General features: G+C 51.3%; 1 protein-coding gene and 1 long non-coding RNA gene across 2 annotated transcripts in view; one reads left to right on the top strand and one right to left on the bottom strand.

Moving 5' to 3' along the window:
* Positions 1 to 424: 424 nt before the first annotated feature.
* The window catches only part of ARHGAP45 (Rho GTPase activating protein 45), a 28,060-nt gene continuing 8,820 nt past the window's right edge, over positions 425 to 19,664 (bottom strand). Inside the window, exons 3-12 of the mRNA XM_027845363.1 lie at positions 9,432 to 9,575; positions 6,475 to 6,559; positions 5,900 to 5,972; positions 4,785 to 4,857; positions 4,171 to 4,308; positions 3,142 to 3,206; positions 2,874 to 2,984; positions 2,382 to 2,462; positions 1,663 to 1,866; positions 425 to 778 (exon numbers count right to left, since the gene is read on the bottom strand). Of these exons, the coding sequence (XP_027701164.1) occupies positions 425 to 778; positions 1,663 to 1,866; positions 2,382 to 2,462; positions 2,874 to 2,984; positions 3,142 to 3,206; positions 4,171 to 4,308; positions 4,785 to 4,857; positions 5,900 to 5,972; positions 6,475 to 6,559; positions 9,432 to 9,575 (1,328 nt within the window). The remainder of the gene's footprint in view (positions 779 to 1,662; positions 1,867 to 2,381; positions 2,463 to 2,873; positions 2,985 to 3,141; positions 3,207 to 4,170; positions 4,309 to 4,784; positions 4,858 to 5,899; positions 5,973 to 6,474; positions 6,560 to 9,431; positions 9,576 to 19,664) is intronic.
* LOC114030551 lies at positions 13,587 to 18,069 on the top strand. The gene is made up of 3 exons (XR_003567629.1): positions 13,587 to 13,629; positions 16,765 to 16,945; positions 17,401 to 18,069. It is a non-coding gene; the product is annotated as an uncharacterized LOC114030551 (long non-coding RNA).

Raw genomic sequence — 19,664 nt, forward strand, 5'->3', positions numbered from 1 at the left:
CCCCCCGGGGATGTTTTACCAGCCCCTCAAACTCACCACGGTCAAAGCTGAACTCCCCAGGACCTTCCTAAGTCTGCCAGCACACACACAGACACGGACACAGACACACACACGCACGTCTAATCTACCGCCAAGTCAGGCCACTTCTACCCCGGCCGTGGCCCCGGCCCGGTTCACCGGGCCTATCACAACAGCCTCCTAATCGTCTCCCTTCTCCAGCCATCTGCCACCCAGTCACTGATGGAACTGACCCAAAGCGAGCCATCGAATCAGTCACTCCCCTACGCAAGAAGCATCAGAGGCTCCCTACTGCTGCTGAAACAAAATGAACACTTCGCTGCCTGGCACGTGAAGCCCTTCTCCACCTCCTCCCAATGGCCTTTTCAGCTCCACATTCGATGTTCTGGCCAGACTGAACGCTCAGCTACTGGCTGAGCTCCACATGCCTCCGTCTGACAGCTTCTGCACAAGGACCCTTCCGCCCCCGTGCCCGGCGTCCTCTTCCTTCTCGGCTGCGCCGCTCTGACTCTGCACCCTCGGCCCCGGCCCCAGCCCAGCGCGGCCCACCCCTCCTTCCTTGGTCCCCATCCCACCGCGGCCCCCACCCCGGAGGGCCCGGCCAGCGCTCGCGGGGACTCACCGACTTGATAATCTGGTCACTCTGCTTTATGACCTCCTGGATCTGGCGCAAAGCGTTCACCTTCACGTCCTCCAGCTCCTGCTTCTGCGTCTTGGCATCAGCAATGCAGGTGCGGTACGTGGCCATGGCCTCTTCTGCCTGGGGCAGGGAGATGCATGAGCCACTGCTCGTCGGGGACCCCCACAAATCCCACAGGGGCCTCAGACACTGCCGGCCCCAGGACACCTGGGAGTCCTCAGAGAAGCCCTTTCAGGGTCGACTCACCAGGCACACCCATACACAACTTTTCCCAGGGAGACACTGATTCAGAGTTGGAAGGAACTTTGGATGTCAACCCCCTCATTTTACAGGGGAGGAAACTGAGGCCCAGAGAGGCTGAGTGATTTGCCCAGGTCGCACAGCTAGTGTCTGATATGAGATTCAAACCGAGATCTTCCCGACTTCTGCTATCCACTATGCCATGGTGCCTCTCAAAGACAGAAGCACTGCGGGGATGGCTCAAACCCATGCTGGGAAACCACATGAACACAGATCTGGTCCACCCCTTTAACAACTCAGCCAAATACTATAAAATATGTGTTACTATCATTAAGGGGAAACCCAGAGTCACGCAAGCTTCTGAGGCAGGAATCTGAACTCGGGTCTCACTGACAAGCAACGAGCACAATGCCTGGAACGCCGCAGCTGCTCAATCAGCGCTTGCTGATAGACTGCTGAAGGTCTCATCCTTCCATCCACTGCTCGCAGCTTCGCCCTGCAGCCTCAGCTTCCCCATCTGCACAATGCTCTGACCCCTCCCAGCTCTCCATCTTGGGATCCATGCTCCCTCCCCAGCACTGCTTCCCCCCCAAGTCTTCTCTTCTCCAGGCTCAACCCTCCTGGTCCCTCTGGCTGTCTAGTGGCCTGAAGGGGAAGGGGAGGAGGGAGAGGCATGTGAGCAGAGCAGCCTCCCTTCCCTTGCTCCTGCTCCTCTACTTTCCTGGCCCCAGCCAGCCAGCCCAGCCAGCGTCTCCTCTCCTCACCTTGTTCTTGGCCTCTTCCTCCAGCCGCCTCTTTTTGTCCAGGGCCTTGGTGGCAGCACTACTGGTCCCAGCCCCTGCACTGGCCCCACCGCCCCAAGCCTGCTCCTCCTCGGCCTTTACGGTCAGGTACTGGGCCTTCTCGTAGTCTTCACAGCGCTGCATGTAGCTCTGCTTTGCCTTTCGAAGGTTGGTCTCTGCTTCTTGCTAAGGAGGGAGGGGAGAGAGCTGAAGGGGAGGTGGGGCCCAGGCCAGACTCCGGGCCAGGAGTGAGAGGACCCCCCTCTGCCAGCCTCCCGCTAGCGCCTGCCAAAGGCACAAGAGACACGAGGCTGCCTGGGCCCGAGCAAAAAGTGGGCACTGAAAAAACTCAAGATTCCTAAAATCTCAGAAGAGGAAGAAGCCTGGGAGCTAACATGGGCCACCCTTCACTGAGCTCCTAACCTCAGCGGGAATGCCTCCAGACCACGTCCTGACACAAAACTGGCTTCACCGTGCTGTGTGGGGTGACGGAAGGACCCCAGACCAGCAGCAAGAGCCCTCCCGACTCTGCCGCTGATTCAGTGAGCGGCTTTGAACAAATCCCTCCTCCTCTGTGAACCTCACAATCCTCCTCTGTAGGAGAGGGTCGACTGAGCCCCTGGAAGTCCTGACCTCCTCTGATCTGCCGGCCCCTGGACCCTCCCTGCCCATATGGACGAGGCACGGAGATTCTCCCCTACCAGCTTCCTCTGCGCCCGGTGCCACTGGTCCTTGATCTCCTTCCTTTTCTTCTCGTGCTCTAGACGCCGCAGAGTCAGGGGCTAGGGAGGAAGGAGATACGGGTGCAGATGGTGGGGAACCCCGGCCCGGCCCTAGTATCAGGGAGACACCTCTCTGATGCGGCCTAGGTGGGCCGAGCGACCCCACAGCTAGCCACCACGTGCTAAGGCCTCAGCTAAGCCTGGCCCACACCTCTCCCCAACTCAATCCCACCATTATCGATCCCCAAAGACACCAGGCGCCCCCAATGAGGAGAGCCACAGGAGAGCTCCAAGGAGATGACATCTATGACAGTGAAGATAACTATCTCCCTCCTACACCCACTCCCATGCTGGGCAGAAATCCCAGAGTTCAATTCAAAAGTCAAAGTCATTGACTCCTCTGTCCAAGGCTTCAGGAGATGGGGCTAAGCAGAGGAAGAGGGATGGAGGAGGGGTTGGGGAGGCTCTCACCTGCATTGAAGTCTGGTTCTGCAGGGTAGCCACCACCTGCAGCATCCCATGGCTAAACTCCATGTCCTGTTCTAGGGCCAGGGAATAGATGGACAGGAAAGGCATGTGGGGCTGCAGAAAGAAGGGATCAGGTCGAACCCAGGAGGCCCCTTTCTCATCCTGCCATCCAGCCCATTGCACCCACAGAGCCAGCCCCCCACCTCAGCTCCCTAGCAAAGGCCCCACCCCCACCCTTTGCTCCGGGGGGTCATCAGGAGCATTGGCCCACCTCCTGGGTTATCGTCTGTTTGCAGCTGTTGACGATCTTCTGCAGACCTTTGGCAAACTCCATCTCTGGGCAAGGGGAGAGAAGGAGCAGGGACCTGTCACTACTCAGCACCTGAAGCTAGCCCACAGGAGCCAAGGACAGCACAGCCCCACCCCACAGCCCGAGGGCCATGGGAATCCTCATGCTCTGGATCTCACTTCCAGTCACTGGGAAAGAGCTCTTGGATATCAGTCCACAGGACTTAGGATTCAGAGCTGGGAGGAATTCTAAAGATCACCTGGTCAAAGCCCCTCACTATTCAGGAGGAAACTGAGGCAGGAGAGTTTAGGTGAACTGGTCCAAGGTCACAGAGGCAGTCAAAGCAGCAGAGGTTCCTAACTCCAAATCTAGTGCCCTGTCTACTAGGCCACTGTCAAACGACTGAGGGAAAGAGTAGTGTCCTTCTCAAAGTATGCGCATCCTGAGCCCCTACCCAGAATGAAGGATCTCTGTCCTCCCGCCATTCCATGGGCCTGCCTGACCTCCCTCCTCCACGGCAACTTCCCTAACCACCAATGAGCTCTTCCTTTTCTTAGGCATCTTAGAGCCTGACCCCTCTAATAAGATGCCATCTTATATTACGCCTAATTTCTGAGACTGAGGTCCCTGCCAGTAACACACTCTGGAACCTTGGCCAAGTCACAACCTCCATGGCACTACTCAGTTTTTCAACTATAAAAGAAGGGAAATGGACTACGCAATCTCTAAAGCCCCTCTTGGCCCTGACATCCTGTGCTCTAGTGGGCCCTCCCAGCTCTGACCTCCTGTGTTCTAAGGGCCCTCCCAGCTCTGACACCCTGGGTTCTAGGGGCCCTCCCAGCTCTGACATCCTGGGTTCTAGGGGCCCTCCCAGCTCTGACCTTGGGTTCTTCCTAGCTTTCACATTTCCTTGAGCCTGTCACTCTCTTCTCATTCACTGCCTTCTCCTTCTCTTATCTCCTCCTGGGGAGAGCCCATGCATGCAGGAATCCAGCTATCACTGGGTCTCACCGAGTGTCGTCCGCTTCTCCAGGTAATTGATGAGATCTTTCATATACTTGGCGATGTTCTTGGCGTACTGCAAGGCCACATCCACTCCCCCCTCACAGTGCTGCAGCACCACGTCCACATCGTCCGCCAACAGGCAGCCTACAGCCAGAAGACCAGGTTTGGAGGAAGCCTCCCAGCTCCCAAACAGAGACAGTGTGGGAGCTGGTAGAGAGCTCTGGCAAGGGCTGTGCCTTTCACCAATCAGTGTGCCTGCCCTGCCTTCAAAGGCCACACTTCTCACCCCAGAACGACCTATTCTTGAGGGCAGGGGCTGGTGTTGGTTCCTCCTGAGACCAAGAGCTGAGCATTCTCTCCTCGCTAGAGCCCCACAAGCGCCAAGTCTGGGGCCCTGCCCACACAAGACGCTTGCAGCCCCCAAGGAGTGCCGAACCCTGCGTTACTCCAGCTGGAGGCTTCAAGAGAAGGTGCCACCAAAGGCCACACCTGCCCAATAGACGTCTCCCCCCAGCTCCCCGGAGCTACCAGCCTTCCCTGCCCAACTCCCCCCGGGGCCAAGCCGGCCGCCCAGGACGAGGACCTTCCCCCAAATCAGCACAGATAGCAGGCCAGCTTACCAAAAGGTTCTGTGCCCGGAGACATGCTATCCGTACACTGCCCTGAGAGGCCCCCATAAAGGTTTTCCATGGACTTAGGAGAGAAAGAGAGAACAGGTTAGATAGCCCCATAAGGCAATGCAAAGCAAGCCCAAACCACCCACACTGGAAGGCCTCCCCGTCCAGTACTTTCAAGTATGTGTGTGTGACCTTGACTGGTCTACGATACCTGGGGGAGACAATGAGGTTTAAAGGAAGAGCCTGGGCCTGGAAGGCTGCCTGGCCCTGGGTTCAAGACACGTGACCTTGGGTAAGTCACTTCTCTCTTATTTTCTCAGCTCTGGCATTCTGAGTTCTAAGGTTCCCTTTATAGTGCTGACCATCCATGTTCTAAGGTAAGGTCCCTCCCAACTTTTAACACCCTATGTTCCAACGCTCCTCCCAGCTCTGACATTTTCTCCTCTAAAGGTCTTAGCTTTGACATTCTACATTCTAAGGTATCTTCTGGCTGCTCTGTGATGTGGGGTCCCAAGGCCCACCCAACTCGGGCACTATTATTTGTAATGACTGCTTACATATCCTTAATGCTTCACCTCTGCATCACCTTCCTGTGAGGCAGGTATTACGAGTACCGTTATCCCCATTTTATAGATGAGGAATAAGGCTCAAGGTGAAATGACTCGTCTTGGGTCACAATCCTAGTGAGAGGCAACAGCAGGATTTGAACCCAGGCCCCTCCTGACTCCAAGTCCATTATTCTTTGCACTATACCAGGCTGCCTCTGTGCTAAAGGTGACATGCTCTGATCTACACTGTCTTCTAGAGTCAGTATTCGATGTACTAAAGTCCCTCCCACTTATAAAGAGGGAAGTCAGGTTTCCTGCGATTTTCCTACCACTTTTATGAAGCAGTGCCTGGCAGGTGTTAACCCAACTGACAGAGTAGGAAACTGAGGCCTAGAGAGTGGAGGGGGAGACGTTTGCTTAAGGTCACATAGTGGGTGATCCAATGCCAGAGGCTGGCATTGAGGTTTCTGGACCCCCAGGCCAGATTCTTTTTTTTACCATATCTATGATCCAATGTCCCCCAAGATCTAGAAGCCTCTGACAAGAAAGCAAAGGGCAAGGCCCACTTACCTGGTTCTGGTCACCGGGAGGCATAGAAAGGAGGGTACTGATGTCCATCTCACCCATGAGGAACTCAGACACACTGAACAGGGAGAGAGGGCAGAGAGCCTGGTAAGGAGGCCAATAGTACTGAGGATGGCGGCACCACCTCCTGGGGGCCAGTAATAATCTCATAAAATTATACAGTGCTTTGAGGGCCACAACCTTGTTTGATCCCGATAACAGGTAAGATGGGCTGTATGACCCCCATTTTACAGATGAGGAAACAGAGAGCCCAGAGGAAGGAAGGGATCATCTAAGATGTTCAGCTAGAAGGGCCCTCACTGGTCAACCCCCACCCCCTTCATTTTACAAAAAGGGAAACTGAGGCCCAAAGAAGAAAGTGATCTGCTTCCTGTCACCTAGTGAGTGGCAGAGCCAGGACTCACAAAGTCTGTAATCTTTCTAGGTGACCCACGGTCAGAGCGAGGTGTCAGTGACAGAAGTGGGGCCTCTTGACCACCAGCCAGAGGTCTGGAGACTAAGGAGGAAGAGAAGAGAGTTCCCCAGACCCCCTCTTTACCCAGAGAGCCACAGTCACTCACGTGCTGCTGAAGGACACAGCAACTGTCTCCAAGGCCTTCTCCAACTCACGCTTAACAGACTCATTGTTTGACTCATAATGGAACCCTATGGGGTGGGGGTGGGGGGGAAGCAGTTAGCACTTTCTCCCAGGAGCCCCTCAAAGTTGTGGCTTAAAGCTGTTGTCCTAAGACATCCAGGGCTGGAGGCAGCCCCGTCTGACAGACCAGGGGGAAGCCCAGAAAAGCCCCCAGCCCCCAGGACTGGCAGACAAATGTTCCTGGAGAGCTGGAAGTCTCTGGGGGGGCCGCCACCCCCACCCTGACCATGGCCGGTTCACATTGGATCCCAGTGTTCAACCCCCCATGTGACCCAAGGATAACGGAGGACCCCCCCCCCAGCATCCTCCTCCTCAGAGCTCTCCTTCCCTCTGGCCCCCTTGACCAAACCCCAGAAACCATTTTGTGGCTGTTCAGTCGTTTCAATCCAGTTTGACCCTCCGTGACCCCATCTGGGGTCTTCTTGGCAAAGATACTGGAGCAGTTTGCCATTTCCTTCTCCAGCTCATTTCCTCCTCCAGATGAGGAAACTGAGGCAAACAGGGGGAAGTGACTTGCCCAGGGTTACGCAGCTAGTAAGTGTCTGAGGCCACATTTGAACTCAGGAAGACGAGTCTTCCAGACTCGAGGCCCAGCACTCTGTGCACTCTGGCACCACCTAGCTGCCCTGAGCAGAAACCAGAGATATCCAGAGAAGCCAGCATCCCAGCCCTCATCCCCATGGTCTGGTTTCCCCTACAATGGAGGCTCTTCCTATGGGCACAGTTACAGACACACATCCAGGAAGTTGGTCCTGAAAAGGCAGATGCCCTTGGGCAAGGACTGAGGGGAAAAGCTCTCTCCTGGACTTCCAGAAAGCTAACAACTTCCAGAACTCTTGGAGGATCTTCCCAAACCCAATCATCAGCATCAAGGGAATGACCCTGAAGGCTCAGCCTGTGCCCCAGAAGGGAGAGATGTCCCTCCCTCCCCCTCCCCCCTCATGCTCCCCACCCCGCACCGCTGCCCTCGACCAGTCTGCAGAGTCCAGCCTTGGGGGGCGTGAGGGGTGATAACAACGGCTTCTGCTCAGGGACGAGCCCTCAGCTTTGTGGGCATCTGGATACCCACGTACACATCCCAACAGCACCGCCAACTCAGCATGTTCAAAACCAAGCCCATGCGCTCTGCTACACTTGTTTTCTTGCTTTTGACCCTGCTTTCTCTGCATTCTGTGTCCCAAGAGCCTTCAATTGCTTACATTTCTGGCCTCGGCCCCACCATTCATTCATTCGGCAACCCAGAGCTCCCGCACTCACCCCCTTCTCTCAATGAATCTGGCCCAGTTACCAAGGCCTGTTGCTTCCACCTCTGACCCTGCCCCCTCGACCTCCACTTTGGGCTCTTGAAAGGGTCACTCCCGATCACCGACCTTAGCTTTCTGCTTATCTACTGCCTCATTCCCATCTGCCCACAAACAGGCGTGGGTCTCCCAGCCAGCCCTTAAGCAGCCTTCTTCCAACTTTTTGGACCAGCCCCTTCCCCAATAGTACCATGGTGAGACTTTCCCAAAGTTACCTTGACACCTAGAGCTCCTCACTCTGGACTCTTAGCAAATCCTACCACTGTGTGGAAGCAGCTCCCTCCACAGTCACAATGGCCACTTAATGACCAATTCAAGGGTCTGTGTTAGGATGCTTTTCTAATCGTGACACCGAAAAGCATTAACCCATCCTTCTGAATCCCCTCTCTCCCCTTAGCTTTCGAAGGGTCCAGTCTTTCAGAGGGTCCTCAGCCTCTCTCTAACACCTTAGTGCAGGTGTCCCCATGTTCCAGACCCACTTTTCTCCTCTTTCTTTCCGCTACCCCTTGATGATCTTAGCTCCTGCCATGGCATTAACTACCACCTTGACGCAGACGACTCCCCATCCCTGACTGCCCTGTGAAGCTCCAGCTGCCAACCAGACCCCGGAGGGCTTCCTGGCACCTTCAACTCAACAGATCCAAAGCCAGTCCCGTCACCTCTGCCCTTTGTCTGCAGCACTCACTGCCACTCGTCTCTTCTCCCTTCTCCATAACCTAAGGGCTAGCTTCACCCCTTCTCTTCCATCTACCGAGCATGCCTGGTATCTGGCCCTTCCTCTGCATCCCTCACTGCCACCAGCCTAGGCCCTGGCACCACCCACCTCAAGTGTCGCCTCCCAATGGGTCTTCCCGCCCACAAGGAGTCCCGTCGCTCCCCTGCTCAGGATTCAGTCCTTTCCTGTGGCCTCTTGGTTAAAGTTCAGACTCTTTTGCTGGTTATTCAAGGCCTTTCTCAGCCTGGCGCCTCCCTACTTCTCCAGGTCCATCTCTTACTCCTCCTCCCCAACCACTGATCATTATGGCTAACCTCCGTCCTTGCATGTTCAGCCCACCACGCCCTCCGGCCTCTACACTTTGACTCCTCTGTGTCTGTGTTCACAGAATGCCCATCCTCCTTCCTGACGTCCCTACAGAATTCCAATCTGTCTTCAAAAGCTCCCTCTGCTCAAGAACCCTTCTTTCTTGGGGCTCACAGAGAGTGCCAATGTCTCTAATGCACTCATAACATAACACTCTGTATGACAGCTGTCTATGTTGGTTTCTTATTGCCCTACTAGACCTTAAACTCCACGAGGGCAGGTATTGGGATTCAGATTTTTCATCTCTCCCAATGCTGAATGCAACATGCAGACAGTAGGTGTTTAATAAATGTCAGCTGTTATCACCCAGGGTCTAGGGCACTGCCAGAGAAATAGGCTCTGGGTCTTAAGTCACCCAGTCCCAAATTATCCTCTTCCTACTTTAAGCCCACCCTCAGAAAGTGAAGCCTGGCTCAGGTGGGCAGAGGCCAGCCCTAGGGCCTAAAAAGTCACCCAGCAAAGCTCTTCCCCAACACCCCCCTTCACCTCCCAGCTCACCTTTGACCTTAGAGATGAGGGTCCCAGCAGCTGTGAGGGTCTCTAGAGTGTTGAGCAGGGGATACTTGCTGATGACCTGTCGGAGGACCCTCAGGACTTCACCTAGGCACTCATGGGCCAGTGGTCGCCGAGCATCCAGTTGCTCTGAAATCATCCAGAAACATCAGTGATACTGGGGGGCACCCAGAGAAGGTGGAGGTCTGGTGGAGCACGGGGCAGAAGCACCCACATTATGGACAATACTAACACTCATGTCTAGCTCAGATGAAGGGTCACCCCTCGGTTAGGGCCCAGGTCAGGTGAGGTCAATAACATATACACAGGTATACATATACACATGTTTATGTGTGTGTGTGTGTGTGTGTATATATATATATATATATATATATATATTTCGGTCATTTTTAGTCATGTCTGACTCTTTGTGACACTATTTGGGATTTTCTTGGCAAAGATACTGGAATGGTTTCCCATTTCCTTCTCCAGCTCATTTGACAGATGAGGAAACTGAGACAAATAGGGTGAAGTGATTTGCCCAGGGTCACAGGGCCCAGGGTCACTAAGCGTCTGAGGTCAGGTTTGAACTCAAGAAGATGAATCTTCCTGACTCCAGACCTGGCACTCTATTTACTGTGCCACCGAGCAGACAGACAGATAGATGGAAAGAAAACTGGACCTTCACAACATCCCCTAAGTGGTAGGTTCTGCGGATATTATTATTATCCCGAGTTTCCAAACGAGGGGCTGAGGCTCAGACTTTGCCTCTGGTCACAAGCCTCGCCAGCGTTAGAAGCAGGACTGGAGCCCAGGTCTCTGCTGACTTCCAGTCCAATCCTCTTTCCAGTACATTCCAAAGGGCAAGAGAGGGAATGGAGAAAGACATCTGGATACAAAGGCTATGTATGGGTCGTGTCATGTTGCTGGGGACCTTCCTCTGTGGGCAGGCAAAGCCCTTCCCCATCCTCCTCTGGCCTGGTGGAGTGGAAAAGTACAGAACCAAGACGGTACAAAATGGAAAGAAGCGGGAGGCTCCTACATTCATTCTGTCTAGCCAATCAAACCAGCCAAGAATGACAGAAAGAGCCCTGCCGGCCTGGGAGTCAGAAGACCCGGATTCTAATGACAACCTGCATTTTTACAGCAATGCAAAATAAGGGTTGCAAAGCACTCCCTTCATAACAACCCCCGTATTATTTACTCCCTACTTGAAAGATAATGAAACTGAGGCCCCAAGGAGGCAAAGGATTAGGCACAAAGCTAGTAAATTACTAAGACAGGATTTGAACCCAGGTCTAGCCCTCCTGCATTTGCAACACTGCCTCTTGTGTTACTAGTTCTGGCTCCCAATCTGCCAACAACTCCTTGTGTGATCCACAGCAAGTCAGTCCCCCTCTGTGAGTGTCCCTTCCCTTCCCTGCAAAATGAGCCCATTAGGATCAATGACCCCAACAGCGTTTTCCACTCAAATGTCTATGTATGGTCTGAGCCGCGCCCCCGTCCCCACCCCACCAGTCCCCAGCTTGGAAACTTTCTGTTCTAAAGTCAAAGAATCACAGAATCTTAGAGGTGTAAGGGGCCTCAGGGGTCATCTAGTTCAGGCATTCTTCACCTGGAGTCCATGAACTTAGAAAAAACACTGTGATACTTCTATTTCAATAATTATAATTGGTTTCCTTTGTAATCCTATGTGTTTGATTTTCTGCATTTAACAACATAATTCTGAGAAGGGGTCCATGGGCTTTATCAGACTCAATGTCAAAGGGGTCTAGGTCACAAAAAAGGTTAAGAATTCCTCAAAGAATACAGCCCTTATCTAAACAGTAATGATATCCCCAACAAGCAGTCATTTAACTTCCTCTTGAAGAATTCCAGGGACTGGGAACTCATTCACCTTTTGGACAGCTCTAATTCTTAAAACGAATGTCCCTTCATTTAAGTCAAAAATTTTCCTCTAAGCAACTCTCCCCCCTCCCAAACGTTCCCCCTTACCCCAGCCCCACCCCAACTCTTCTGCCTTCTGGGGTCAAACAGAGCAAATCTAATCCCGCTCCCACTGGACAACCCTTCAAATACAGGGTGTTCCAAAAGTCTTAATAAACCTTACATTGCACTAAGATTTTCGGGACACCCCGTATTCGAATTCTCTTCCTCGAAGTGTATCTCTGTCAGAGTTTTTCCAAGAGATCATCTGGAATACAGTTTAAGTACCCCCACCAACCTGGACAAAACGATGCCCAGAACAAAACGAAAACACTCTAGATGTGATCTGACGAGGGCAGGGGGTGTCAGGATTACTCATCATCTGTCTCTATATCAGATTTTTTTCATGTAGCCTAAGACTGAATTAGCTTTTTTGAACACAAACAAGGAGTCACACTGTTGACTCATATTGACCTAGATATATTTTTTAAGCTTTCCCCCCATCTTTTACTTGAGCCACTGAGTTTTTGAATCCATATCCAAAAAGGAGGACTACACATTTAACCATATGAAACCTATGAGGTTCAGCTCACCAATCCTTTTTGGATCTGAGTTGTATTAACTATCCCTCCAAAATCTGTGTCATCTATAAATTAAATAAGCAGGCTACCTAAGCCTTCATTCAAGTCATCAATAACAATGTGCAGTAGAAGAGAGCTCAAGACCTCTGGGGTATACCAGAATTTTCCTTACAAAGTGACATCAACCTATTAAGGACTAGTCTTCATATGACCAGTTCCAAACCCACTTGATTATACTATCATTCAGCCCACATCTTTCAAACTCATCCACAAAGATAATGTGAAAGGCTGGCAGACGGCTTGATGAAATCTAAGTATGTCTCTTTGGCAATTCCCCCAGATCACAGAATCACAGTGAGAAGAAAGTCTTAAGAGTCTAACCTACCCCAACCTGACCAGAAATCCCTTCTACGATTTCTCCAACACATGCTCACCCCTCCTTGACTGGAAGACATCCAGGGAGGGGGAATGGCGCCTTCTGAGGACAGCCAATTCTGATCTGGATTAGCTCTGACTTTTGGCAAGTTCTTCCTTGAATAGACCCTAAATCTCCCTGTCAGCAACTACTGCCTATGTTCCAGCTGCTGCTCCCATCCAAGTTTGCCCTTTGGGGCCAAGGAGACCAAGTGCAATCCTTTCTAACCGGACATATTTTATTTTCTAACATCCCTTTCACCTCTATTATTCAATGTTCTATGAACATTGTCAGCTCTGACATCCTATGTTCCCTCAAACTCTGACATTTTACAGTTCCAAGTTCTTCCCAATTCTGTCATCCTATGTTCTAAGGTTCCTCCCACCTATGACATTAATTGTCCCGTGTTCTAAGGTCTCTCTAACAATTTAACACCTTATATGTTTTTTTTTTCCAAACACAATTTTATTTTTTCCAATTACACGTAATGATAGTTTTCAACATTCATTTTTATAAGATTTCAAGATCCAAATTTTTCTCCCTCCTTCCCCTCCCTATTCCTTCCCCAAGAGGCAAGCAATGTGATATAGACACTTTACGTTTTAAAGTCTCTCCAACTCTGATATTCAATGTTCTAAGGTCCCTCCTGTGAGGGACTGTCTGATGTTGGCTACTGCCAAGTGGGGGTTGTGGCAAGATGGGGTAGGAACTGGGTTTTAGGAAGTAACCAGAGCTAACGCTCCCGAGGCAGGGGCTGTGCCACATGGCAGTGGGACGGCAGAGAACAAGTTCCTTTGTCTAGCCCCCTCCCTAGGTACAACGCTAACCCCAGACACCTCCTTCCTGTGTCCTTCCTGACTTCCTGGGTCACGTACTTTCCCTTTGTGTAGCACTGACCCCAGATGCCTCCTCCCGGTATCTGGGCCTGACTTCCTAGGTCACGTGCTCTCTCTTTGTCTATGCACTAATCCCAGACGCCTCCTTCCTGTATCTGGTCCTAGCCTCCTGCGTCACTTCCTCTCCCTTGGTGCGCTAAACTCAGACATCCCCTTCAGGTATCTGACCCTACAATCATTGACTAGTAGGCGGGCTGAGGAGGAGGGGCTAAGTAGGTACTTAAGGAATGGGGTTGTGGTCGGAGCACGCGCTCTCTTTGCTCCTGCTCTCTTGCTATGGCCTTCCTGCTTGGCCTTGCTGTGATGGCCTCTGAATAAAGCTCGGGTGTTGGCACCTCCTGGTAGGCTCGTCTCTGTGTGTTTATCCGGGTAGGCTCCGAAGACGGGTAAGTATGACTCTGGCAGCCTGCTCCTTATAGGAGGAGAGTGCACGGGCGCGGCCGGCACACCCTCCCACCTCTAACATTAAGTGTTCTAAGTTCTAAGATCCTTCCAGCTCCAATATTATTTCATGGGCCCTCCAAGCTGACATCTTATGTTTTAAAGTCCCAATTGACATTCTATGCTCTAAGGTCAGCATGGTCAAGTGGGCAGAACTTGGGAATTTAGAAGACCTAGTTTTAAATCCTGCCTCAAGGCATGTACTAGGTGTGTGACAATGGGCAAGTCAGTTAACCTCAGGATGCCTCAGTTTTCTCATCGGTAAAATGAAGGGGTTGGATTTGATGACCAGGTCTAAATTTTTAAGTTTTCCTCCAGTTCTAAATCAGATCCCTCCATCTTATGACCCTATGTCCTTTCTAGCAGCAATCCCAAATTCTAAGGTTTAAAGCTCTCCTTTCTAAGTGCTACATAGGAAAGGCTGAAACCAATTGGAGTCTATAGACATTATGGAATATGATTGTGTCGCAAGGCATGGGAAAAGAGACGTGAAATTGTCCTAGAAGCCTGAATGATATCAACCAGTGACGTGACAACGGTTTACACAAGGATAACGGCATTGTAAAGAAAAACAACTTTGGAAGCCTTAAGAACTCTTCTCTGGGAGGATTAAAAGGAAACATAATTACCCTCCTCCTAACAAAGAGATGTTGGACTCAAGGTGCAGAAAGTCATGTTGTTGGGCAGGTCCATTGTGTGGATTTGACTTGACTAGCTATTTGTTCAAAGAGTTTTCCCTCACTTTTTTTGGTTTTTATTTTTATTTTCTAATGGAGGGAAGGAAGGGATAGAGAAGGGATTAGAAACAGTGACGCCAAAAAGAGGGGAGGTACATTGAAACGTTTTTTTTTTAATGTGTGAAAGAGAAGTTCAGAAGGAAGTTCACACAAGCAAAACAGTTTTGAAAGTAATGCATGGAATTTTTTTTAAAGCCATGCAGTATCGAATGAAGACTCAAGATTTCATATACAACCCTGTTTTTTGGGTGTTGTGCTGCGTAAATGGAAATGCTCCCTTTTGGGGGGGAGCGTGTTCAGAATTTTAAAAATGCTCTAGGGCCCTCTCAGTTCTGCCATCCTACGTTCTCAGGCCTAAGATTCTATATCCTAAGGATTGTCCATCCTATAAAAAGGCCTCACTTGTCTGTTCTAAGGGGTCTTTCGGCTCTGGCATTCTGAGTTCTCTGTTCTAAGGTTCCTGCCGCTGAGCAGGGGACTTTTGGGGTTCCGGGCTCCGGGACTCCCTCCCTGGGGGGGGGGGCGGGCACCCCCGCACACCTGGCCCGGGCCCCAGGTCCGTCACCCGGCCAGGTGGGGGGGGCGGGGCCACCTGGCCCAGGAGGGGACCGGAAGGGCGCCGGCGCGCGGGGAGGGCACTAGCCCCTCGCCCCCCGCCTCCCGCCCCCCAGCCCCCGGCCCTCTCACCTGGCGGACCCACGGGGCAGGCGAGCCGGCCCCCCTCCAGCTGGGGATGCAGGCGGCCGCACACGCACATGACCACAGCCGGCCAAGGGTCCCTCGCCCTCGAACGCAGAAAACGGGGAGGGGGCGCGAGCAGCCTCAGAACTAGCGCGGTCCCGGACGCCCAACCAGCTCACGTGAGGCAGGGGCGGGGCAGCGAACGGCCGCCCCTCCCCACAGGTGACCCAGGTCTGGGGGGCCGGGGGCGCACAGGGATGCACGGGAGGGGGGCAGGGGAGGGTCGGGGAGCAGGGGTGCGCGGGGGCTCTCCTAGCTCATCAGCAGAACTCCCACCTCCGCCCTGATCCCCAGGGCTCGGGGTCCCACCCTCAGCAAATAGGACCAAGTGGACTTACGCCCCCCTCCTCAACCCCAATGGACTCGTCCTCTCGCCCCCTCCCCCCCATCGCCCTCATTCCAACGGCTGCGAGCCCCGGGTTGGGGGCGGGGGAGAAGCCCCTGGCCGGTGGGGGAGGGGAAACAGATGTAGTAACTGGCTCCTTCGCGGGTCTGGGAGAGAACTCTGGGTGGGCTGGTCCGGCCCCTCATTTTACAAATGAAGAAACTAAGGTCCTTTGAGGGGACGTGACTTGCCTGGGGTCACTCAGGTACTCTAACTTCCCCAAAGACTGGACTGGAATCCCTTTGGTAGCAGCCTTAAGTGCCAAAAAAGTGCCAGGCTTGGGAGTCACTTTGCATCAGGGTGACCTTAGATCATTTAACTTCTCTGGACCTCAGTTTCCTCATTTGCATTTAGTATCACAGCTCCAGAGTTGGTAGAATCATCCTCCTCCCCTTAATAATAGCTACAATATTTATGTAGCACTTTGCAAATACTATGTCATTTTATCCTCACAATAACCCTGGGATGGAGGTGCAATAATCATCCCCATTTTACAGATGAGGAAACTGAGGTTGACAGGGTTCAGTAACTTGTCCAGGGTCCCACAGAGGCCAATCTAGCCCAACTACTTTATTACATTTGAGGACTCTGAAAGGAAGGAAAATTAAGTGACTGGCCCAAAATCACACGGGATTGTAAGGATCACAGAAGTGGGACAAGATGGTCTTTCCAGTCCCTTCCGGCTCCAAGTCTCTGATTCCCCCCCCCCACACACTCTACCAATGGACCGCCTTCTCTTTTTAAAGTCAGCCTCTCTTCCCCTCCCCTTTGCCCCAGGTACTGCCTTCCTTCCTGGGGGGATAGTGTGTGAGGTCAGTGGAATTTAGAGCTGAAAGAGGCGTTAAAGAGGGTCTAGTCACCTCCTTCCATTTGTAGATAAGGAAACGGAGCCTCAGGTCACACAAGTAGAAGAAACTCCTTAGAGCCTAGTCGAAGACAGTACCCCTCCACCTAAATTCTTGACTCTTACATCACAGAGATTTGTGGGCTTGTCTTTCTTCCCATTATCTCGGACAAATCCTTGAGAGTAAAATCTGAATGTGTTTATCCTCAGTCCCTAGCCCAGGGCCTTCTCACACACAGTAATAATATTATTATAAATAGTAACTAACATTTATATAGCATTTACTATGGGCTAAGCACTTCACGATTATTCTCTTTTGAGCCTCACAACAATTCTGGGAGGGAGGTAATAATAGCACCTCCATTTTTTACAGAGGGATAAACTGAAGCATCACCCAACTAATGAGTGTCTGAGGCTACATTTGAACTCAGGTCTTCCTGACTCCAAGCCCAGCTCTTTATCCTCTGGGCCACCTAGGCAAAGCTTGTTGAATGGAATTGATCTCATTTGAATGATTAATGCATCATCACGCTGACAGACCTTTGGAAAAGTAGGTAAGCTCGCTAGCCAGAAGGAAGCTGAAATTAGTCCTGAGGAGGTGTTTAAGTTTTGTCTGTTGGTGGTGAATTTTTGGTGTTGTGGTGGTTTTTGTTTGAAAGGTTGAAGGCAGGTGGCTTATCTGTGATCATAAAAATCCTCCCTTTACTTCCGATGCCTCCTCCCTTTTTCTGAGAGTACTGAGATCCCCAAGGCTATCAGAGGAACCCAGGCTCCGAAGCCAGAAGGGCTTTGTTTCCGGACCTGGGGACAGACTGCATATCTGTCTTTCCTTGACCAAAGGAATTGAGCCAAAGGTTTATCTCCAAAAGGGATTGTCACCAAGTAAGGAATTTTTTTCTAGGGAAATGAAGCCGGGAGGGATTCCTCTGTTTATCTCTAATCAATTCCACAAATATTTGCTATGTACAAGGACCTGTTCTAGGCCACAGACTCTGATCTTGTCCTGTAGGCTTCCCCAGGACACCCAAATCCAGCTGCAAGCGGGAAGTACACTGCTCTGCTGAGAAGAGGCCTGGGACAGCGGAAAGTCTCTGGACCAGACTGCAGGCAAGGCAGGGAAAAGGAGACTCCTGCTTCTACGCTTCCTAGCTGGGTGTCCATGGACAAATGCCTTCATTTCTCCAACCCTCACTTTCCTCAAATGTAAAATGGAGATAAAAATTCCTGTCCTTCAGAGCAGAAGTGTTAGGGAGCTCAAGATGGACCTGATTCAAAACACTATGTAAATTCCCCTTATTATAACATTAGAATGAGAAGGAAATATAAAGCATCAGAGAAGAGAACTAGAAAGGCCTTTAGAAGATAGAATTTCAGAGCCAGAAGGGACCTTAGAACACAGAACTTGGAAAGTTTGAGCAGGGAAGGACTTTAGAATATATAACCTAGAATATAATAGCTGGAAAGGAACAGAACTTTGGAACCTAAAATGTCAGAGCTGGAAGAGACTTTATGGTAGAAGCAGATAGAATAATGGGCCTGTAGACCTGAGTTCAAATCCAGCCTCAGACAATTACTAGCTGTGGCAAATCACTTACCTCCTCTCAGCCGCTTTCCTCCTTCGTAAAATGGGGATAATAATAGCAACTACCTCCCAGGATAAAATGAAATAATATTTACAAAGCAGTTAACAAATCTTAAAATAAATGCTAGCTGCCATTATTATTATTATTATTATTATTATTATTACTATTATCATTATTATTGTCATTGGGTTATTGTGAAGACCAAGTCAACCAACATCTGTAAAGTTATCTGTGAACCTTAAAGAGCTATATATAAAATTATTATTAAAATGGCACAGATATAGGGGGCAGCTAGGCAGCACAGCACATAGAGCGCCAGCTCTGGAGTCAAGAGGACCTGACTTCAAGTCTTGCCTCAGACACTTACTAGCTGTGTGATTCTGGGCAAGTCACTTAATCCCAATTGCCTCAAAAGAAAAAAAATTGGCCCAGGACTAGAAGGAACCTTAAATAACAGAATGGAGGCCCTGGGAGGGACGGAAAAGATTATTCAGTTCATTTTTGCAGATGGAGGGCTTGACTCGAGGGCCCTTCCTATCGGCCCACACCTGCCTTAGGAAGCCAGGGAAGGTGCCAGTCGCCCCCTAATCCCCCCAAGCTGCTAATTCATAGAGGCTGAAGGTTATCTGAGCCCGGGCTAAGGAGGGGTGGGGGTTGCTGTGGTGATTCTACAATGACTCAGGGGGAATTCAGGGCCATGGAAACCTAAAGAAGGAAGAGGAATTTTTTTTTTTTTAGGGAAGGGAGGAGGGCAGAGGATTCATGCACGTGAGGAAGGACAGGAAGAAAGTCTATTAGCCAGAGGCAGGAAATAACAGTAGATTCCATTAAGAGGCTACACATCCTCCCCTGGGAATACCCAGGGGAGACACTCGTACTGTGGAAAGAACAAGTGAGCTGGTAAGCCAGGGCTTCAGTTCCCAGTTCTGCCGCTGACTCAGTGGGAGACCTTGAGCAAGTCCCTTTCCCACTCTGGGCGTCAGTTTTCCCACCTTGAAAATGGCCTCTCTCTCCTTCCCCACCCTGGCCAATAACCAACTTTCAGGGTTTATGGGGGACCTCTAGAAGAAAGGGCCATTGAGGCAAAAGGAAAGGGAGATAGGAGAGCTTCCCTAGGAAATTATTTCTTCTGGTAAAGCCCCCCCCGCCCCCGACTCAGGGCTGGGATACGAGCTCCTGGATCCTTCTCCTCCAAGGAAAAGTCCAGATGGGGAGGGGGTGTGTGCCCACAGGGACCCAGGACCTCCTCCCTAGCTCCTTTCTGTCCTTCTCTCAAAGTCCACAAAGTGGTAGAAAGCAATCATTTGAGGCTCAGACTCCTTCTTCTTAGCAGCACTGGGGTAGGTGGGTCCCCAACTCCATGGAGTTTGGGGACCACTTAAGCTCCTCCCTCTCTTCCAGTCAGAATGTTAAACACTGTGATCATAATCAGTTGGAACACTGATCTCTCCAAAACAGAGACTTCATCTTTTCCATCATAAACATCAGACCAAGAGGGCTCTTAGAACATGGAATGTCAGAACTGAAATGGACCTTAAAACATAGAATGTCAGATCTGGGAGGGCCTTTGGAACATGGAATGTCAGGGCTGGGAAGGCCTTTAGAATAGAGGATATCAGCGCTAGGAGGGCCCTTAGAACCCAGAATGTCATTGCTGGGAGGGCCCTTAGAACCCAGGATGTCAGAGCCG

This window comes from Vombatus ursinus, unplaced genomic scaffold (assembly GCF_900497805.2).
Source record: "Vombatus ursinus unplaced genomic scaffold, bare-nosed wombat genome assembly UNPS02014961.1, whole genome shotgun sequence".
NCBI lineage: Eukaryota > Metazoa > Chordata > Mammalia > Diprotodontia > Vombatidae > Vombatus > Vombatus ursinus.